The sequence below is a fragment of the Tachypleus tridentatus genome, unplaced genomic scaffold (assembly GCF_004210375.1).
Source record: "Tachypleus tridentatus isolate NWPU-2018 unplaced genomic scaffold, ASM421037v1 Hic_cluster_2, whole genome shotgun sequence".
NCBI lineage: Eukaryota > Metazoa > Arthropoda > Merostomata > Xiphosura > Limulidae > Tachypleus > Tachypleus tridentatus.
Genome location: NW_027467782.1, coordinates 23,472,850 through 23,494,538, shown reverse-complemented (window position 1 = coordinate 23,494,538; position 21,689 = coordinate 23,472,850). Strand labels below are relative to the sequence as shown.

General features: G+C 32.9%; 2 protein-coding genes across 3 annotated transcripts in view; both read right to left on the bottom strand.

Moving 5' to 3' along the window:
* LOC143242769 (uncharacterized) overlaps positions 1-21,689 on the bottom strand; it is a 96,190-nt gene that overhangs the window by 28,874 nt on the left and 45,627 nt on the right. The gene's annotated exons all lie outside the window — the stretch shown is intronic.
* On the bottom strand, positions 42-13,604 carry LOC143243031 (uncharacterized). 2 transcript variants are annotated; one of them, XM_076486663.1, is made up of 4 exons: positions 13,525-13,604; positions 12,891-13,094; positions 3,579-3,844; positions 42-1,410 (listed from the first exon to the last, which is right to left on the bottom strand). In XM_076486663.1, exons 2-4 carry the CDS (start codon positions 12,940-12,942, stop codon positions 1,246-1,248), a joined length of 483 nt encoding a protein of 160 aa, XP_076342778.1. In that variant the 5' UTR covers positions 12,943-13,094; positions 13,525-13,604; the 3' UTR covers positions 42-1,245. The 2 variants fall into 2 exon arrangements, with proteins under 2 accessions (XP_076342778.1, XP_076342777.1); XM_076486662.1 differs by lacking the exon at positions 13,525-13,604 and having other exon boundaries at positions 12,891-13,399.

Here is a 21,689-nt window from a genome sequence, read left to right as displayed (position 1 = left end):
ATCAAACCTTCAGTTTTAGTACAGGGGTGGATACAGGATTTTTTTGGTAGGGGGAGTATGATCGACTAAGTAACAGTGAGTTAAACCTGACCAGAAGTAATTTTTTTTTTTTTTTTACTGCAGCGTAAATTTCATGAAATTCATTTAGAAACAAATAAAAGAAACATATATGACTATGAATTTTCGTTTATTGATTTTATTCCAAAATATCAAGTTACAAGCAATCGTACACAATTTTGGTATGGTCAGTGTGGGGGATGCATCCCCCCCCCCTCTGTATCCATCCCTGGTTTACTCCCAGTGAAAGTCGTGTTCTTGTTACAAGGACAGTACTTAAAATTCTGTTCTATAATAAACAAAGGTTTGTTGTACGTTTTGTAATTATTTTTGTTTTATAATTATCTGAATTTAGAATACCAAAGTGGGAATCTTATAGATTTTTGTCTATATACTGTGATGGTTCACCTGGTGTATCATCATTACTAACAACAACTTAATATACTGTGATGGCTCACCTGTGACCATTATTTTACTTTCATTGGCTGTAAAACAATTATATCTCTTGCTAGCTGTGTCACAACACTGTCAACCTACTAATTTTGAAATAACATTTTAAAAATGAAACTTTGTGGAATGGATGGCAACTGCCTGTTGTGGAGACACAAGGGTAGAGGACGATGTTTCAAAAATCTTCCGCCTTTTCGTCTTCAGGTCAGTGTGCGTGTGTATAGGTATTGTCAGTCTTTTATAGTGTCCCGGTGGTTTGTGAAGAGCGTGTTATGACTGATTGGATTGTCACTGTTTCTCAACAATCCACCAGGACACTATAAAAGACTGACAACATCTACACACACACATACTGGCCTAAAGACAAAAATCGGAAGATGTTCAAAACGTCGTCCAAAACACTTGTTTTTCCACCACAGGCAGTTGCAGTCCATTCTTCAAAGTTTCATCATGAATACTTTGCCTAAACAAAGAATGTTTTAAAAACTTCACAACTTTAGAAAGTAAAAAAAAACATACAATTAGTAAAACCTTAAACAAATATTATCAGTATCTTTAAAGTTTGGATAGGGTTTCAGATTCAAACTGAAATAACTATTAAAACATCATGTGTTATTGTTTATGAACAACACTGATCACGTTTAACTTAAAGACAATTACTTATGAAAAACTAAAAGGAAGAGCTGGAGTGAAACTATTAGTTAATGTTTAATAACGTGCACTAATATATACTAACAGTCACTTGTAAAAAATAAGGCATACTTGAACATGAACTTTGAGTCTATGAAATAGATTCAATAGAGGCTGTTGACAAAACTTTGAACTCCATACATTTCTTAAGGTTGTCCCTGCAGTTACCCATTGTTTGGAATCTATTCTTTCATGTTTAATAGGAACTCCACACTGAAAAGTATATACATATATGTATTAAGTTTCCTTATTTTGTAATTTTTCACTAATTTATAGCTGAGTATTACTAAGAAAAAAATTTTATACATTAAAAATTGTCTTACCACCTCTTAATTTTCTTATACAATTTTAAAATGGTTTCATTTTAAAATAACATGATCAAAACATATTTTTCAGATTAAAATTTAACTCTTCAAGTACAGGTGTGATCATTTTGACCAATCTTGTAACCACCATGATATAGCTTTAAATTTGCTGAGTGCACCTTCATGAAATAAAAAAAAGAAGTAAATATTACATGCTTATTGTACACAAAAGAAATCACATTTTTAATAAAGTATTTTTATAAAAGTTCTGAGCTTACAACAGCATTACTAAGTCAGTCCAAGTACAAAATGATTTTTTCATGTTAGCAACAAAATAATATTTGATACCTGTGATGGAGAGAACACAGATAGCCCTTTGTGCTTGATAACAAACAACATTTCTGAAATGACTTTATATTATAATAAAGAGTAATACACTATTCATTTCAACAACCACAGCTAATACCTTACAAACCTCCTAGTCATTTAGATTTAACAGAAAAGCAATTAACCCAGTTCTGTGTAAAAAAATGATCAAATTACAAGCATGTACAATCAAATTATAGTACTACTGATGCAATATCTATAAACTTTGTCCACTCAGAACCCTTGGCTAGAGCTTTATAATAACCTGCAGGTTTAACCTATAACACATTTGAATTTTGAAAATGCCTAAATTAAAGCACACTTCTTCAGCTCAGCAGGTTAACAGCCAAAACCAGGAAAATATGTAGTCCTAAAATAAGATCCATAAATTAATATACAGTTGACCAAGTAAGAATATGTCTTTTCATATAAATTTCTTTAATTAATATACAGTTGACCAAGTAAGAATATATCTTTTAGTATACATTTCTTTAATTAATATACAGTTGACGAAGTAAGAATATGTCTCTTAATATACATTTCTTTTAACGTTTCAGCCTATATCAATTTATTAAAAATATTTGAAAATAACTTAAAAATATAAAGTTAAAACACTAATCAGTCAATACTTAAAGGAGATGACGAAATGTTCATAAGAAACGTTAATACTTAAAGGAGATGACCAAATGTACATAAGAACGGTTAATACTTAGAGGAAATGACCAAATGCACATAAGATACGTTAATACTTAAAGGAGATGACCAAATGTACATAATAAACGTTAATACTTAAAGGAGATGACCAAATGCACATAAGAAACGTTAATACTTAAAGGAGTTGACCAAATGCACATAGGAAACGTTAATACTTAAAGGAGTTGACCAAATGCACATAGGAAACGTTAATACTTAAAGGAGATGACCAAATGCACATAGGAAACGTTAATACTTAAAGGAGATGACCAAATACACATAAGAAACGTTAATACTTAAAGGAGATGACCAAATGCACATAAGAAACGTTAATACTTAAAGGAGATTACCAAATGCACATAAGAAAGGTTAATACTTGAAGGAAATAACCAAATGCACACAAGAAACGTTAATACTTAAAGGAGATGACCAAATGTACACAAGAAACGTTAATACTTAAAGGAGATGACCAAATGTACATAAGAAACGTTAATACTTAAAGGAGATGACCAAATGCACATAAGAAACGTTAATACTTAAAGGAGATGACCAAATGCACATAGGAAACGTTAATACTTAAAGGAGATGACCAAATACACATAAGAAACGTTAATACTTAAAGGAGATGACCAAATGCACATAAGAAACGTTAATACTTAAAGGAAATGACCAATTGAAAAACTTTCAATCCAATGATAAAACTATTACCTCAATTCATTTTTAAGGATTATGTCTAATAACTTTTTATCAATATTTGGTTCACTTACTGTTGCAGTGAATGCTTTACAAATCTCATAATCAGTTTAGAACTTGTACATTTTAACAGTTATAGAACTGATAAAAAAAATCTCTGTAACAATGAAAGTTAAAATTATTTTTTATTCCACTTTTATGAAACAAGCAAAGTTTATCAAGTAGAGTAAAACAGTTATATAATAAATATGATGTTATAATTATAACAAAAAACTTTGCTCTAATTAGAATGATCAGTTGTAAAGAAAAAAGTTATACAATTACCACATTAGGTCTGCTATCTTTTATAATCCTCTTGTTGGTTTCTAGATAGTTGATATTGTACTTCTGAAAGAACTTCACACATTCATCCTTTAAGTAGTCTAAAAGGGAAGAGTCTTCATCTTGTATTTGGTCCCACAGACGCAAGTTCTCCTTAATGGTAACTTCTTGGTACTCTTTAAATTGACGACAACAGTGTTCTAACTGTTCTTGGAATAGTGGTGGTAAACATTCCAAAGGAAATACGGCATGACTACCATACTGCTTTCCTAGATAAAAAACTAGCAACATGAGCACAAACACTGTTCGAGTTTGATATACATTGAAAAACAAACACAGTATGTGTACCATGTTCTAAAAACAATATGAGCAAAGTAATCAACTATGATAGACATTCCAAACTACTATACTACTGGATTTATTATAAAACGTATCACTAGTTCTGAAAACAGAGCCAGTTACTAACAGTTATTTGTAAGATATCAGTGATAAAAACCATATTCACAGCTAAATGGTTGAGAGCAACAACAGTAGATGTCAGTAGTGGCTGTATACAAGATATAAATGGTAAAAACCATGTTCATAGATACAGAGTTGAGAACAACAATAGACGTCAGTAATGGCTGTAAACAAGATATAAATGGTGAAAACCATGTTCATAGATACAGAGTTGAGAACAACAACAGATGTCAGTAATGGCTGTATACAAAATAAAAATGGTAAAAACCATGTTCATAGATACAGAGTTGAGAACAACAATAGACGTCAGTAACGGCTGTATACAAAATATAAATGGTAAAAACCATGTTCATAGATACAGAGTTGAAAACAACAATAGATGTCAGTAACAGCTGTATACAAAATATAAATGGTAAAAACCATGTTTATAGATACAGTGTTGAGAACAACAGTAGGTGTCAGTAATGGCTGTATACAAAATATAAATGGTAAAAACCATGTTCATAGATACAGTGTTGAGAACAACAGTATGTGTCAGTAATGGCTGTATGCAAGATATAAATGATAAAAACCATATTAGGACTACAGGGTTGAAAAACAAGAACAAGTTAAAACCTGAATTTCACATTTTTGAAAAATGGATTTTATGCACAATTAAAATCTAAAACACTAATATTCCACAACTGACAGAACACTAAATGCCTGAAAAGTAGATGTGCTGCTGGCCAAAATCTTAAGGCCAATGAACATAAAGAAAAAATATGCATTTTGCATTCTTAGACTCAATCACTTATTTGAATAGAGCTTCAAAAGATGAAAATAAGAAAAAGGAAAATAAAAAAACAACTTTTTTAGCATTTAATATGGAAAATGTGAACACTGAAATTAGCCTAAATATTAGCTGGTCAAAAATGTAAGACCATACCAAAAAGAAGTCCTAAACAGGGTAGGAAATGCCCAACAAGAGGTCTCAGTAGTGAGTTGTTGCTGTCATTGTGAATAACTGCAAACATTTGCTTTGGCATGGTAGATATAAGCATTTGCAGAAGGCTGGCTGGAATGTTATTCCAAGTGGTGAAGATGGTTTCACAAAGATTATGCAGGATTTGGAATTGACATCCATTTCTATAGACTTCCCTTCCCATCCACCCCCAAACATTTTTAATGGGGTTCAGTTCGGACGAACAAGCTGGATGGTCCAAAAGAATCACGTTATTTGCCATGAAAAAGTCCTTTGTCTTGCAGGCATTGTGGATTGCAGCGTTATCCCGCTGAAAGATCCAGTGGTATCCACACAAGCGAGAGCCTTCAGTCAATAAGGATGCTCTCTCCAAAATGCCAATGTAGCCAGCTGCTCTTTGATGCCCCTGTATGGTTATACATTGTTTCATTTAAGAAGAAAGCACCCTAGATCATGATGGAACCTCCTAAACTGGGTCGTGTAATAAATGTCTCCGGTGGGATATCTTTATCGTGCCAGTAACATTGGAAGCCATCTGGACCATCCAGGTTAAATTTCTTCTCATCAGAGAACAAAACCTTCGTCCACTTTTCTACATCCCATATTTGGTGCTTTTCAGCTGTTTTGTGGTGTGGAAGGAAGCATGGCTTTTGAAGATGTTTATGATTTTAAAGCCTTTCTCTCATAGATGCTGTATTATTGTTCTTGAGCTGCATTTTGCATCCGTGAGGGCCTTAATCTGGTTCGACGATTAGCTGGTGTCTTGCCGGACAACCCCTCGAATCCTCCTGTTCAACGCCAGGGAAATTTTCTTGGGTCAACCACTTGAAATTCTCATTCCGTATCCCTCAGGGTCTTTTAAGAAATTTGCATCAGCAGTTTTACTACGCCCAATCCCACCCACTACAGCACGTTGAGAGAGACCTTGCTTTTGCGCTCAACAATTCTGCTACATTTAAATTCTGTCAACTTTTTAGCCTTTGCCATGTTTTTACCCAATGTAACACAGGAGATATCAGTGGGAAATGTTGACAATGCTAATGCTTGAACACAAATGACTAAATTTCATTGAATGTTTACTGGTTAGCACTTCGTTTCAGTATGGTCTTAATCTTTTGACCAGCTTGTATTTAGGCTAATTTCATAGTGTTCATTTTCCCTATTAAATGCTAAAAAAGTTTTTTTTATTTTTATTTTCATTTTTCTTATTTTCCTCTTTTGAAGCTCTTCTCAAATAAGTGGTTGAGTCTAACAATGCAAAATGCATATTTTCTCTTTATGTTCATTGGCCTTAAGATTTTGGCAAGCAGTGTATCAGAACCAGAACCAAAGAGTTCTTTCAAATAAAATATGTCATTCCTGATAACTTGCACATTCCACTGACCAATTAAAAACAATTTAATTTATCATCTTGTTTACAAATTGAACACATTAATATTGATAGCATTACAACAGCAAATATTTCAATTCCTTATAATATTGTCTAATTTGTAACATGTATTTAAAATTCAAGAAAATAACAATGTATGGTTGTCACATCCCTTGCCAAAGTCTAAATTTTAAAAAACAGAAATAAAAATTATACAAGTTTTTACTGCAATTATTGAACTTTCATGATATTTTGGTGATTATTCTTACTAAATATGTACATCTAAAAATAAGTAACATCTCAAATTGTTAATACTGACCTGACCTAACCTAAACCTAACCCAAACCCTAAAATAACCTTAACTAATCCTAACCTAAACCTAACCTAACCTGACCTAACCCTAACCTAAACTAACTGTAACCTAACCTAACCTGACCTCACCTAACCTATACTTTACACATGATAAAAATACAGTATGATTAACATTCATGAACTTATTTAGAATTAACTTAGTTCTTAAATCTATATACGAATGTTGGCAACCAGTATTTGATGGTGATTTCTTTGATAATTTGCAACTCCTGGATGTTAATTTTTAGAGCAATTTATGTATTACTTGCATCTTTATAAACATATTGTTTAACCAACTCTTTTAAGACCAGGAATTTTATATTTCGGAAAACCAAGTATTATTATGAATTTACGAAAATACCAAGGTTTTATACTTGATTTATTTTATATTTTATTGCAGAAAGGCTAAAAACATGTATTACTTGATTCAGTATTACAAAATTTCTTATGAAAGTACTCCACAAAGTCCATGGGAGGTTTATTTTTGAAAGACATCCTTTTTGTTATGTTGTGATAATAATGATAACTCAAAGTAGAAGACTGAGAGTTAATCCCCAGGTTAAAATGCACATGAACAAATATTAATAAAACAAATTATCTATTAAAAATTATGACTTTTCGTGTGCAACAGCCTTGTAATGTTCAGTAAAAATCTACCAAATTTTGTGAATATACACTTAATATATTAGAAGTTGCTAGTATGTAAACTAATGGGTACAAATAGTTATGGGTTTGGTCCAATGGGCCTAGGCAGTTTCAGTAAAGTTCATAAACTACTTTAAAAAATTATTAACTGAAACATTTACCATGGAATGATAAAATCTTATATTAATATATATTAAAAGTTACAAGTTTAGATTATAATGCTCCAAGTCAACTACCAGCTGACACAGAGCCTTGATTACAGGACCATAGTCCATGTATTGGATAGGCAGAGCAGTGATAGTGCCAGAGCAGATAGACTTAGCTACGGTGTCAGCAATCTCATTCCCACAAATACTAATGTAGCCTGGTTTCCAGAAAAACTGGATAGAAGTACATGTTATAGGGAAATGGGACATTCGGTTTTGAATATTGGGGAGAACATGGTGAGAACCAACATGAAGTGATTCCATGACCAGTAGAGCACTGGCAGTTTGAGTAATGCTTAGTTTTACATAACCCAGGGCAAGAGACATACAGTTCAGCAGTGAACATAGAAGCTGTAGAGGGGATTCTTCGAGCAACTACAGAACCACAACAAACCATGGCAGAGCCCACACAGTCATCTGAGTTCAAACTGTAGGTATAAATGGAAATGGAAGAATGGTTCAAAAGATGTTCAGCAAATAGCAGACAGTATTTCCAATCAAGCATGTCTACCTTAAAGAAGTTATGGTGGGATTGGCTGACCAGTGGATACAGCAATGTTATCCAAGAATAAATATGAAAAATTATTTTGATTTTATAACAGTCTATAGCTGCCATTCAATATACCTCATGCTTGACGACTGATGTGAGAAATGAAAGTCATCGACATAGAGCCCATTTGTAACAGTGAGAGAGAGTTGTTCAGTGATGGCATTAATTTTTTATACTGAAAAGTGTGAAACATAGAACACAGCTTTGAGGGACTCCAAGAAAAGAATGGGAAAGTGTCAAACCTTTGAAATTGCCTGTCCAATAAAAAGTGTTCAATAAAAATGGCAAATGGCCACGTAACACATATATATGGAGGTCTCGCAAAATGCTATACCTCCATGTTGTATCATAAGCCTTCTCAGTGTCAAAGAATATTGATACAAGATGTTGTATCAGGTGGTCCATGGTTGAGTGTTGTCATCAGAACCCACACTGGGTGGGCAGGAGGAGGTTCTTTGATTCAAAGAACCAAACAAGACAAGCACTAACCATCCTCTCTGAGGTCTTACAGAGACAGCTCGTCAAAGCAATTGGATGGTAGTTTGAAGGAATCTTGGGGTCCTTCCCAGGCTTAGAGAAAGGTAGGACAATAGCCTGGTACCAGACAATAGGAAAAACATTCTCCTGCCAGGTCCAGTTAAAAAACAATTGGAAAAATAGCAAGAGAAGAAAGAGGTAGATGGCACAGCATATCATAGTGTACATCATCTGGTCCAACCGATGTACTGCCAGACCAATGAAGGGCCAGTTTCAGTTCCACCAGTGTAAAGGGACGATTATAGTTATAGAGACAATCACCTCAAAAGGAAAGAGGTGATTCCTCTGCACAAGTCTTGATGGCTAAGAAGGAGGAAGAAGAAGGAGAAGTGCTAGATACCTGGCAAAAGCTTTTACCTAGAGTATCAGCGATGCTCAGGGTATCAGTTACTTCTTGGTCATCAGACGGCAAGATAAAGAAGGGGACAGAATTATATTGCCCACATACATTTTCTAATATTGTCCCATATGACTTTGGAACAGATGGTAGAAGATATGCTGGTTCTGAACTTAATCCAAGAATCCTTTTGGCTTTGACATCTTACCCACCTAGCATGTGCATGGGCCCGCTGAAAAGCAATGCAGTTCAAGAGTGTGGGATATCTTCAGAAAGTATCCCAGGCCCATTTTTGAGCCTTCAGTTCCATGTGGCAGGCAGGATTCCACCATGGACGAGGATATAGTGGAAAATGTGTCAAGGTTTGAGGAATACATTGAGCAGCTGCTTGTATAATACAGTCAGTTGCTGCTGCCGCACAGTCATCTATTGACGGTTTACAGATGCTGACAATATTAAGTTCTGCAAGAGCAGTGAAAGAGGGCTAGTTTGCCTGATCCAGCTTCCATTGGGGCACACTGGTCATGTGGCTTCGACCACAGTCAGTCTCTCTCAAGATTATAGGAAAATCATCACTGCCTCGTGGATTATTGTCAACTCTCCATGAAAAATGGGGGAATAATGAAGGGGAGCAAATTGAGAGAAACAATCACATTAAACATTTTTAATGGTTAAAAAAAAGGCAAATGACAATCTCATTGTATGTGAACTAATTTTAAAATATGATAATAATTTAATATAATATATTATAACACTTGGAATACACAAAAACTTTTCAAAGTTAGAATTCATTTCATCTTCATTTAGAAACTGTGGAAGCAAAAGAGCACATTTATATTAAATCAGAAATTTAGTCTAAACATATTACAAGCTCAATCTGTTTTATAAATAAAATACTATTAGCATGCCAAAATAGTTCCTCAGAGCACTAAACTTTCAAATTAGTACACAGTAACTCCTTTGATTCTCAACGGAAACAAGAACCATAACTTAAAGTTTTGAAGTACAGAAATAGATCTACAGTTTAAATTTTACAAACAGCAAAATAATGTTTTTGTTATTTCAGTGATCCATAGAAACAATAAAATACAGCATTACATTTTTCTATTGAGGTATACACACCCTGTACCAGTGTGGAAATTACAAGGACATGTGAGTAACCCAACTGTTGCACCATAATAAAATGTTTTTGCAACACTGTTGGGTAAATCCACTTGTCGTACCAAACAGCTCTAAATGTCAAGTCAGATAAATCCATTGATAGTATCCAAAGAGTTTTAAAAAAAAATCCCACTTGCTAGATTATAAAAAGGTTGGATGACAGAAAGCATGGACTTGTAAACAATCTGTACACTAGTTAAAGTCACTTCACTTTCTCTTACAATCCTGTTCTTATTGTGTAAGAAAGGATAGTATTTATTCAAAAGTATTCACAGAACTACTAGGATTACTTCATAAATAGAAGAACTGAATCATGGGAATGGGTTAATCATACAGTCTAAGCTCAGTTGAAGTGCACCTTATAAGTTATATTCAAAATTTATTAACTTTCTGTTAATAAACTAGATATTAAAGCATATTTACAATTAAAAGTTTTATATTATCTGATGTTCATGATTTAATTTGTCAGTTATGTAGCTTTGTGCTCAGCAGCAAACAAAGTAACATTTTTATTACTTGGATAAATAGAATTACCAAAAATAGAGAAAGTTGTTATCTCTATTTGCAATTAGTTTATTATTATATTGACAATTGATTTAGTTATAGTTTTGATTAGACTGTATAAACCTAATCAATGTAAACACTGCTTGAAGATAACCAATTACATTTTCCAGTTCTAAACAGTTCTCTCAGTTGTTTAACATGCAAGTGGCACTACAATACATACTACAATAATGTGAAGAGATAATCTTGAAGTCATTTCCACATAGACCACAAATTATTTGTAGACATTAGAAGATTATATTTAATAAACAAACAATACTGTCATCATAAACTGAGACAAATACCCTAATAATACAATTCTATTTATATGTATGATGTAACATAGGTTTTTCCATACCTACTGAAAGAAATCCTCTTATTTCTTAAACATAAAATTCAACTTCCAGAAAAAACTCACTTCCTTCCCCCAAATCAAGTACACAACAGAATGTTTCAAAAATTTACAAACAATCACATTTAAATACTTTTTCTCCATAACATTCCTTAATTGTTTCTAGCTTCATGATAAGGACAGAAATAGTTGTTCACATTTGCACAAGATATTGAAAATTTGTTTACTGACTACAAAACTTAGTACCAACAGAGACCAATTCTGATTAATTTTAGTTGACAAGTTGACTTGCTCCCAAAATTCTGCTGTCATCCCATGTCTGAAAGCAATGATGAAAAGACAGTAAAAGATTATACTTATGATGGATATCCTGAGATAGTATGTTTCACCATGAGAAACCCATTCTTAAATTTTAAAATCATAGAGTGTATTTTAATAAGCTAATTAATTTTCTTTGCTCTTACAAGAAAAATAGCAAAGTTGTCACAAATTAGCCTTAATATTTGCAGAACAAGTGTCTAATCCTCCATAAAACTCCTCTCCTGTTGATCTTATCAGTGAAAAAAATTTTTAAAATTCATGTTCACTCATTAAACCTTTTAAAGACTTTCTCAAAAGCATCATCTTATCAACACTCTAGTAGGTCTCAAGTCTTTCCAAACATTTGAATTTGTTTGATTTTCATTTTATAAAATTTCACACTAACAACTTTAGTTATACAACATCAATGTACAACCTGTTTCTGTCAGTATATTTACCACAATCATTGATATGTATCAGTGAAACTAAATACATTTAATGAAATTAAATAGTGCATTAAAAACATCAAACCTAAACCTCTGATTAATTATACTTGTTTGTTATAACTCAAAACCATGTGGGACGATATGGACTCGAGCACCCACACCTCTCTCTCCTAATTTCTAATTCTATATCAATTGCTACTCTTTATTTCTTATGTGAGACTGGCAAATAAAGATAAAGACTGATAGATGGTGTATCCCCACTGCAATGTGGGTCCTATTTCTTCAGTCACCTCCAAAACCTAGGGTAAATATTATGATCCCACACTGTAGCTTGTACCCTGGGATATTTTCAGTCAATGCAGCATTTTTTTTATTCAATTTGTTTTCAAGTTATAACAAAGTAACACGTGCGTTATTTTATGATTACTGATATTCCATTTCTGCCTTTACTAATGCATCATTAATGAAAGAAAAAGGTATAACTTGTAAATGTCTAGGTTTCCCCATTTAAACCCATACAGTTCACCTGAAGTATATAAAAAGCTTTTGAAACACATAAATATCATAGGTCCCAAAATAAGACACTGATAAACTTAAAGTATAATGGTTATTCTAATCAAATGATGTATACTTTATACCATACTCTACTTCCTACATAATTAAATTTTTATTCACTTCTGAAACTCTTCCAACTAATACTACAAAAACTAATACAATAGTTAAGTTTCATGCAGAATGATACAAAAATATTAAAATAATTAACATCAACAGAGAATGCCTTTAAAAACTGTATAAACCTCACAAACAATATTATAAGTTAGTAAGAAAATAAACACTTTATTAACATTGTAAAAACTTCTAAGTATCAAACATTATTGTACTGTCAGTACAAATATTTAATACTAAATATTAAGCTATTTGTTAGACCTCACGCATGAAACAAGAGCATCATAATTCATGGTTTAATTACAAATACTAAACTAACAAAATTCAAATAATAAAACGATAGAAAAATGGCCCTGTAAATATTATAAACAATATATGTTATTCATTTACTCAAATTATTGTTAATATAGTATTCTGGAATTCTTAACTTACGTTCGACTCGTAATATGAGGGTCGCGGGTTCGAATCCCGTCGCACCAAACATGTTCTCCCTTTCAGCCGTGGGGGTGTTATAAGGTGATAATCAATAACACTATTCGTTGGTAAAACGTAAGCCCATGATTTGGCGGTCGATGGTGATCACTAGTTGCCTTGCACTGCTAAAGTAGGGGCGACGAGCGCATAGCCCTCGAGTAGCTCAGCGAGAAATTCAAAACAAAGAAACTCTTAAATATTACTACATTTTTATCACATTGTTACAACTTCCTTCGCTCATTATTACTAATAACTTACAATATGTACATTTACAACATAAAATTATAATTAAATCTAAGCCTGGTTACAAGAGGCCTACATGTACATAACAAGTTGGTGTGTCACTTCAGTATTCAGATAGCGACATTTGGCTCAAAATCGAATAAGACATCCAATTTCATTCAGTTTGAATTGGATTCTGAGTCATAATCTATCTTTTCTTCATTGTTTAAGTATCGAATATGTCCGCATAATGAAGATATTCTAGTAATAGCAGATTAATAACATATTACTGTGGTGATTCATAAAAAAAAATTAAATAACAAGGTTCAAATGATTAACACTAACTACAAATTTCAATGACTACACTTACAAATTATATCCCAACTTAAGCATGCCGCCTCATCTTCACAACTTTCACCTTTGAATCCGTTTGACCAATGACAGTCAAGTAGCTTTTGTGACGACTCCACATAGACTACATTTTAAAGAAGCATCAAAAAACAAATTAATAATGTGTTTCTTTTGAATAAACCTATTTGTAAAAACTATGTGATTTGAAAACAATTAATAATTATAGATTTTTTTTCATTTCCAAACTGTGATACATGCACGTACACACACAAAATTTAAAGTTTCAGAAGGTTTTACGTTAAGCTATTGTCGTTTTGAATTGAGCACAACGCTATCCGTGCTCTAGCTCACCAGAAACCCGGTTTTCATTCTGGTTGGTCTGCAGACATTCCGCTGAGTTACTGAGGGACGAAAGTTACATTCCCCAGGTGAGGTTCGAACTCACAATCCCGGCATATCCCACAAGTACTATCTTATAAGTACCAATGCGCTAACTAATTGCGCCACTGGGAATTTATACACGCCCTTCTAATCAAATAAATTTCTACGCATAGCCGTGATGGGGATTCGAACCTGTAACCTTTACATTACTAGTCAAGCGCCTTAACTACCTGGCCACATCGAGCCGAGAAACTTTATTTACCACTTAAATGTTCTCAATAAAACATACATGTAATTGTTTCGTGTATCCTGGAGCGTTCCTTAGGTTGTTACGGTGGGGACACACGACTCCTATAGTTAGTTATTGTTTATAAAAGAACTTATTACATAATTATGTGTTGTTTGTCAAGTCCAGATTTATATACACATCTTGAAAATCGAACCTTGTTTACATTCATTTATAATAGTGTTGGTTTTCAGTGATTTACAGCTACATTATGGCAGGTTACATGATCTGATTCTGTGTAGAATGGGGCATTTCCGAGTGGTGATAATGTTTCTTTCTGTAATATGTTCTCACTATGCACAGAAAGTTGGCATTTTTACATACGTAGATGTATATGCAATATAAAAAAATGACAAATTTTATTGTACAAGAACTCTAAAGTTAGAAAGCGTGTGTGAATACAGCTAAGAAGAAATTGAACATGGGCTTCGTTTTCTACATGGTAACAACCTGACGATGACCGAAGAAGGTCGAAACGTTGTTCGCTTTTCTATGTAAAATATTTTCTCAACCCAAACGAGCCGTTTCTGCATATAAATTTCTCAACAAGTGGGTTTCTCGACATCACTGATTATGTTGATAATTGCTTACCAGACAAGAATACTTTTTATGAGAAATGAATTTTGCACTGACTTTCTTCACTTGAAGCCTTTTGAATTTATATTACAAGGTCCATCTAAAAATACGAGTTTATTATATTCAAAGTGACTGCACAGTATCTTGTGTGCTGATGAAGTTGTGTAGGCTCATACATGGCCTGGCATGGCCTAGCGCGTTAAGGCGTGCACATCGTAATCTGAGGGTCGCGGGTTCGCGCTCGAGTCGCGCCAAACATGCTCGCCCTCCCAGCCGTGGGGGCGTTATAATAAGGTTAAGGTTTCTCTACCTGGTTGGGGGTTGTGCAGTGTGCTAACAATTTACTCACTTAAAAAACCAGCCTGTTAATGAATTCGCAAGAGATTGCGGCCCTATGTTCCTTCATGGAATTGAGAGGCATAATAATAATAAAATTCAATTACGCTTAACCGAATATTGAGATTGTATGTTTCTATCAAAACGTATTATAATTGGAGGTTTCAGCATTCAGTAGTATATCGTGACATGAATCTTGAATCTTCCAATGCACAAGCTAATCTCTAGGTCGCTCTAGGCTCGACCTTATGCAGGAGTAAGTACGACTGTACGAGTAACATGTGAATATTCAGATATTTAGAGCTAAAAGATTAATAATGGTCTAAAAGTATCTGTAATTTCGATCTGGACATTTTATTAAAAGTTTTATCTAGTGAGACAATTTATCATTTTATAAACAAAATCAGAGAATTAATTTACGTGTGTCTGTTTCGATGTGATCATAGTTTCATTTGATATGCAGCTTATAATAGAAAACAAAAGATGAAATATCATATACATATAGATGAACAAACTACTGATAATATGAAATACTTTAGGTTTAACATCACACAATACACATGCTGTTTTGAAAAACATAACTTCAGCGGAAAAAACAAAGTCACATGTATATTTTGAAACGTATTTTTAAACAAAGTTAATACAGAAACTTTTAATAGTAACATTATAAAATTAGGTTATTATAATTATTTTATACCTTCTGTGTTCCGTGATTCAACTTTATTGTCTCTTTCTCGACGCGAACAGAAGCGTCTAAGTCCGACTCACTTCTATAAAATTTCGGCTTTCTTAAAAGATGCGTTGTAAACACAAACCGAAAGTGACAAAAAAAAAATTATTGTATTAATGAACAAAGTTAACTTATTTTTTAACAATGAATATAAACTTTGTAAATAAAAATTGTTTTTAAGAAAAAAAAGGGTTAGTAAAAATGTACAATTTTAATAATGTACAGTTAACAAAAATTTGATTATGAAGTAGCAGTATTATAACTTAATATATGTGTGTATATATATATTATTTAAGTGCAAGTTAGTTTTCATACAAGTTGAAGAACATGTGATAAACCAAGCAGCCTGTTGATACTTAAAACTTTATTAAGTGTTTACTTTATCTTGTTTTAACTTACTGAGAACAAAACTCTTTACATTACCAATTACTATTATGTGAATTTCGTTTTCAAGCTGGCAAAGCACAATTATAATTAATTACACTTGTTATAAGACGTTAGTATTAGATCTATTGTATTTTGTAACACTACATTTTTATTCGGGCTCTGGGGGTTTGAAGGAGAAAAAGAATGTATAACAGTATTTTAACCTTATTAAATGTAAATAACATTTCTCTGTGTATGTTCTTATAGCAAAATCACCTCGGGATATCTGCTGTGTCCACCGAGGAGAACTGAAACCCTGATTTTAGTTTTCTAAATCCGAAAATTTACCGCTGTCCCAACGAGGGAAAGTGACATTTCTGATTGAAATGGATTGAAATACACAAACTATTGAACAACATTGGAGGTCATATTTCTGACAGAGATGATTATTACAAGTCTGTCAAACAGTAACTACCTTTCTAAATGTCTATCATTTAATATGGAAATGATAACTCGTATTCTCACCGAAATATCATGTCACTTTACATGTATCGCATATAAAATTTAAAAAATATATATTTTTTCTCTATTCACTATTCCACCTTCTAAATTAATAAAAGTGTCATAGAACTACCCTGATTTATTTGTCAGAGTATCAGTGTCAAGTATTTATAATCGAACAGCTGCTTTGACCTCATTCCAGTTGACCAGAACAACAAACTTATAGTTCTAATTTTGAAGAATGCTTTAATGTATAATATGTGAAAGAATGAAACAGATTTTAACAGTAACATTCAACTAATTAATGTGATTAATTATTCTATTTTTGTAGCTTTTGTGTTAAGAATTTAAAAAATATATTTTTCTAGTTCTTGGTGTAATGATAAGTTAGTGGTAATAATTTTAAATCTTCTGAAGTGGATAGGGAGAGTGTTGATAATCTAGTTTTGTAGGTGTCTGCAACTTTCTAAATACAATCTATTTGAATTTTATATTATGAATTATAAGTCGAATGGCGATGATTGACAATACGCCTAAGTCACTTTCATTGGTGTCTTCTGAAAACAACTTGTACGAGCATAACGAATAGAAATACACTAACAATAACAATATAAAAAATTAAATCAAGAAAAACTTTAAAGAAATTATCCACAGGTATAGCTTAACTGAATCTTTAAAATCATAAAGCAAACTAAAATTCATATTTTCCCTTAAAGTTTTCTTACAGAGACAACTATTACTAATTCACACCAATAGATGACATTAAAGCATGAATATGTTATATTGCGATCAGTCGGATAATCCAGTTTACAGGTGGAGCTTATGTACAGTACTATCTCTATTGCATTGATAAGATCCCACGTGGCATGCATGTAACTAACTCTTCCAACAATTGGTCAAGCTAATATTTAGGAATGCATACAAGCCAAATATAGTATCCTATAACAAGTGAACTAATATTTTGGAATGGGAACAAGCCTATCATAACACCCACGGAAATATCAAACTAGTAACAATAAAAATAACTGCCACTAATAAACATCAAGTCAGATTGCTGATCCTCATGATTATTAATGATCTACAGAGAAATGTACAGTAATATTTTATGTATACTTGGTTTCATAACATTGTGATCTGTATTATCTGAAGTATGAGTTTCGGTTTTATATATTTTGTAGCTTGTGTTGTTCTTTATAATAGATATACTTTACATGCAAAATAAACATTATATCGTAAAGCTAAAGTTATGTTATTGAATTACAAATTTTCTTAGCTGAGCATTAAAAAGAGAAACTAAAAACTAAAATTATTTTCTGATGTATGAGCCTATGTTTGTTTTTGAATTTCGCACAAAGCTACTCGAGGGCTATCTGTGCTAGCCGTCCCTAATTTAGCAGTGTAAGACTAGAGGGAAGGCAGCTAGTCATCACCACCCATGGGCTACTCTTTTACCAACGAATAGTGGGATTGACCGTCACATTATAGCGCCCCCACGGCTGAAAGGGCGAGCATGTTTAGCGCGACTGGGATGCGAACCCGCGACCATCGGATTACGAGCGCATGCCTTAACGTACTCGGCCATGCTAGGCTTGACCGAAATAATAAATACAGTGTGTCACTATTTATCAAATGTCGCTATAAAGAAAAATTTATAAAAAATTCCAACTTTAGCATTCTAAATTCGGATAATTTTAAAAGTAACTACGATACGAACAACAAGCGTTTGTTTTCCATAGAAATAAATATTAAGTACTCTTTGTATTACAAGAGCCCGATTTTCACTAGGACTAACCTGAAGATTTGATTATATCTTTTTTTTTTATTGAAATAATTTATAGATACAGTTTTAAGAAATGGAGTTCAAAAATTATTTTTTAAATAAACGGTACCCCATTTAATAGATAAAAAATACAGTGTATATTAGGACAATCCGATATCCTTTCCCATTCAGTACTTGTATAAAGATTCTCTCTTTTTTTATATAGAAAATGTTCAATTCTTCTAAGTTTTTTAATACGACGTTATCGAAAACAAACAAGTATTTGCTAACATTACTTACTAGGCTTCTCACTGGTTGTGGAGTAAAGTGAATGTCACTTACTAATTGTTTAACTTTTGTTTCTTATTTTCAAGAATTTAATTCAGATGAATAAAATGTTTCCATGTGAATATAAATTAAAATATTTATAGAAAATTTTATACATACAAATTGTGCTGGACGAAGTAGCCATGAAATGCAGTGTGAGAAACTTTCTTCCATAATTTTTTTTTTCTTCACACAGTTCGGTTTTCATTTTAATATCTAGTCCCCTTAGTTACCATACGCAAATATTCAATAATATTGTGGTCCCATTTTATTGTTGTCTTTTACAGTTTTAACTAGTAGTAAGCGTAACAATACTGGTGAATCAATTGTTGTAATGAAGTGACGTAAGCAAAATAGAAGGTTATTTTTTGTTTTGAATTTCGCGCAGCTTTACTCGATGGATATCTGCGCTAGCCGTCCCTAATTTAGCAGTGTAAGACTAGAGGGAAGGCAGCTAGTCATCACCACCCACCGTCAACTCTTGTGCTACTCTTTTACCAACGGATAGTGGGATTGACCGTCACATTATAACGCCCCATGGCTGAAAGGGTGAGCATGATTGGTACGACCGGGATTCGAACCCGCGACCCTTAGATTAGGAGTCGAACGCCTTAACTCACCTGGCCATGTGTAAATAACAGATTTATGGCCAGTAAGAACTAGACTCACATTTTTTTGCTTTTCCCGTTCATTTAAAATTAGACTTGAAAGACTTACTTGGAGGACTACAACAAGGCGTTAGTGACCATGTACTCCCTCTCTAGGTGAGTATCGTCATGAGGACTGATGCAGAAGAGAAAATAAGTGATTCTGAGCAAACGGAAAAGAAGCGCAGTAGCTTTGATGACTTTCCTGTAAAAACAGTTATTTATTCTCTTCTGACATTTATTTTCTTTTGGAAAGCTGTTTGCATTTCTTTCCAATAAAATCCCTGATACGTTTCGTGGATTTTTGATTCTGGTGAGTCTGAGGCTATGACTGATTTTTATTTTATAGATTTTGAAAACTCCGGTAAATCCTTTAAGCTGTATCTATTTATTTTAATATTTAATCTTGTATAACAGTCACAGCCTGACATAAATTTTATTGTATTGAGTTAATGTGTTTTTTAAGAATACACAGTTCTATAAATCACTTAACGTCTGGGGATTCTGATGTTTAGGAGTTAAAAGAAAACAAAACAAACCTGAAACTGTTTACAGTTTTATTATCAATGTTCAAGTGTGAAATATGTTGAGGAGTGGTAATTGAAGTAATCAATAAAAATCTAAATAATTCATAATCGGACAAACACCGAAACATTTTTGAATTTCTGTGTTACTACTCTTAAAAAGATACAATTGCTTATAAAGTAAAAAATACAACAAATACTTCACTAAATATACTGATATTTTCCCATAGTTTTCTAGATACTCATATGTTTATTTTTCTTCAAATTTTAAAATAGTTTTACCATCGCTGAGCTTGTTATTAAATCAGACAACCACTGATATCTACCTGACATGCGCGGTTTCTATGGAATTGTCCATACGTAGCTTCGTCATCAACATTCGTACAACGTTGACCGAGAAGACAGTGTTTACATAAAAAAACAACAACATCTCTATTTAAATTCCCGTCCGTCTACATCTATGTACATACGTATATATGTGTATATATAAATTCAGTTATAGTAGTAAATGAAGCGAGAAAGTGTATGAGAACTTACGTAAATTATTTATATATATACACCAACTTGTTGTGATTTCAGTCGAGGAACCTAATGATGATCCATGTTTGTACATGATGAGTTATACACCAGCAAATGGTACAAAAGTCCGGTGTACTTCTCCACGCCACACCAAACATGATCGACCTTTTATCCATGTGGGCATTATAATGTGATAGTCAATCCCAAGACTTGGCGGTGGGTAGCGATGACTACTTGCATTCCATCTGGTCTTTCTGCTACATTAGGGACGACTAGCGCAAATAGCCCTCGTGTAGCAGTGATTGAAGACAAATTGTAAGACTGTGTGATACTCTAGAGTAAGTGTGTTACACGAGTTTTGGTTTTCTGTGTTTGATGTTCCATGTTTGTATAGTGAGTGTTCTGCTAAGAACAATTTAATAACAAACCGTTTTGTTTACATTTGATAAATAGTGTTATTAATTCATAACAAGTTAGTGTAGAATATCCTGTTTGTTGTCAACATTATTCATACCTGTTCTACTGTTATTTAAAAAGTTAATGTTGTACTTTGAATTCATCCGTATCTTTTCACACTCAACATGAGAAGTGAAGCCGTCATAAACAGACGACAGATGAACTGATGGACAGACACCACGGTTCACAGTATGTATAAAACACGTAGTAAATAATGTTCTCTGTCCAATCAAATATTGTCTACAGCTACTTTCAAAGTCGGTTTTCATTGACTGTTGTTGTGATCGAATTCTGTAGCATCAAAAGAGGGTAAGATAAAAAGTCTGTAAAAAGTAAACCACTAAAAAATTGTACGAAAAACCAAGCTTGAGTATTTAGTATGTCAAGAAATGAGAATTACTTAACAAATACAATAATAGGATTTGGGTTTAGAAGCTCAAAATAATAGGTAAATTTTGTATTGTTAAAAATACGTCCATAGGCTATGGAATTAAGGGTTAAAAACAACAGGTAAATTGTATAATGTAGAATCTCGTCAGACTTCACATATAAACAAACATGAAAGTCTCGATTGGTTCATCACATCTCTGTGACTTACACTCAATAAATCTTACAAAATTATAAAGTCTATAGTATATCTGAGTAAAACTGTTCGTACAGATTTATAATTGTTATTTTCATTTATATTTGTATATTATTCAGATGTATCAGTAAAATAGTCAACCAGGAATGTGTGTTGTTCAAAGCTATTAACAAAGTAGTAAACCAGGAATGTA

Coding starts and splice junctions, on each gene's coding strand:
- LOC143243031 (XM_076486663.1), bottom strand. CDS start 12,942: ATGTTTGGTGCGACGGGATTCGAACCCGCGACCCTCATATTACGAGTC. Junction 3,845..12,890: donor CCTCATATTACGAGTCGAAC/GTAAGTTAAGAA, acceptor TTTTTTATCTAG/GAAAGCAGTATGGTAGTCAT. Junction 1,411..3,578: donor AAGATAGCAGACCTAATGTG/GTAATTGTATAA, acceptor TATACTTTTCAG/TGTGGAGTTCCTATTAAACA.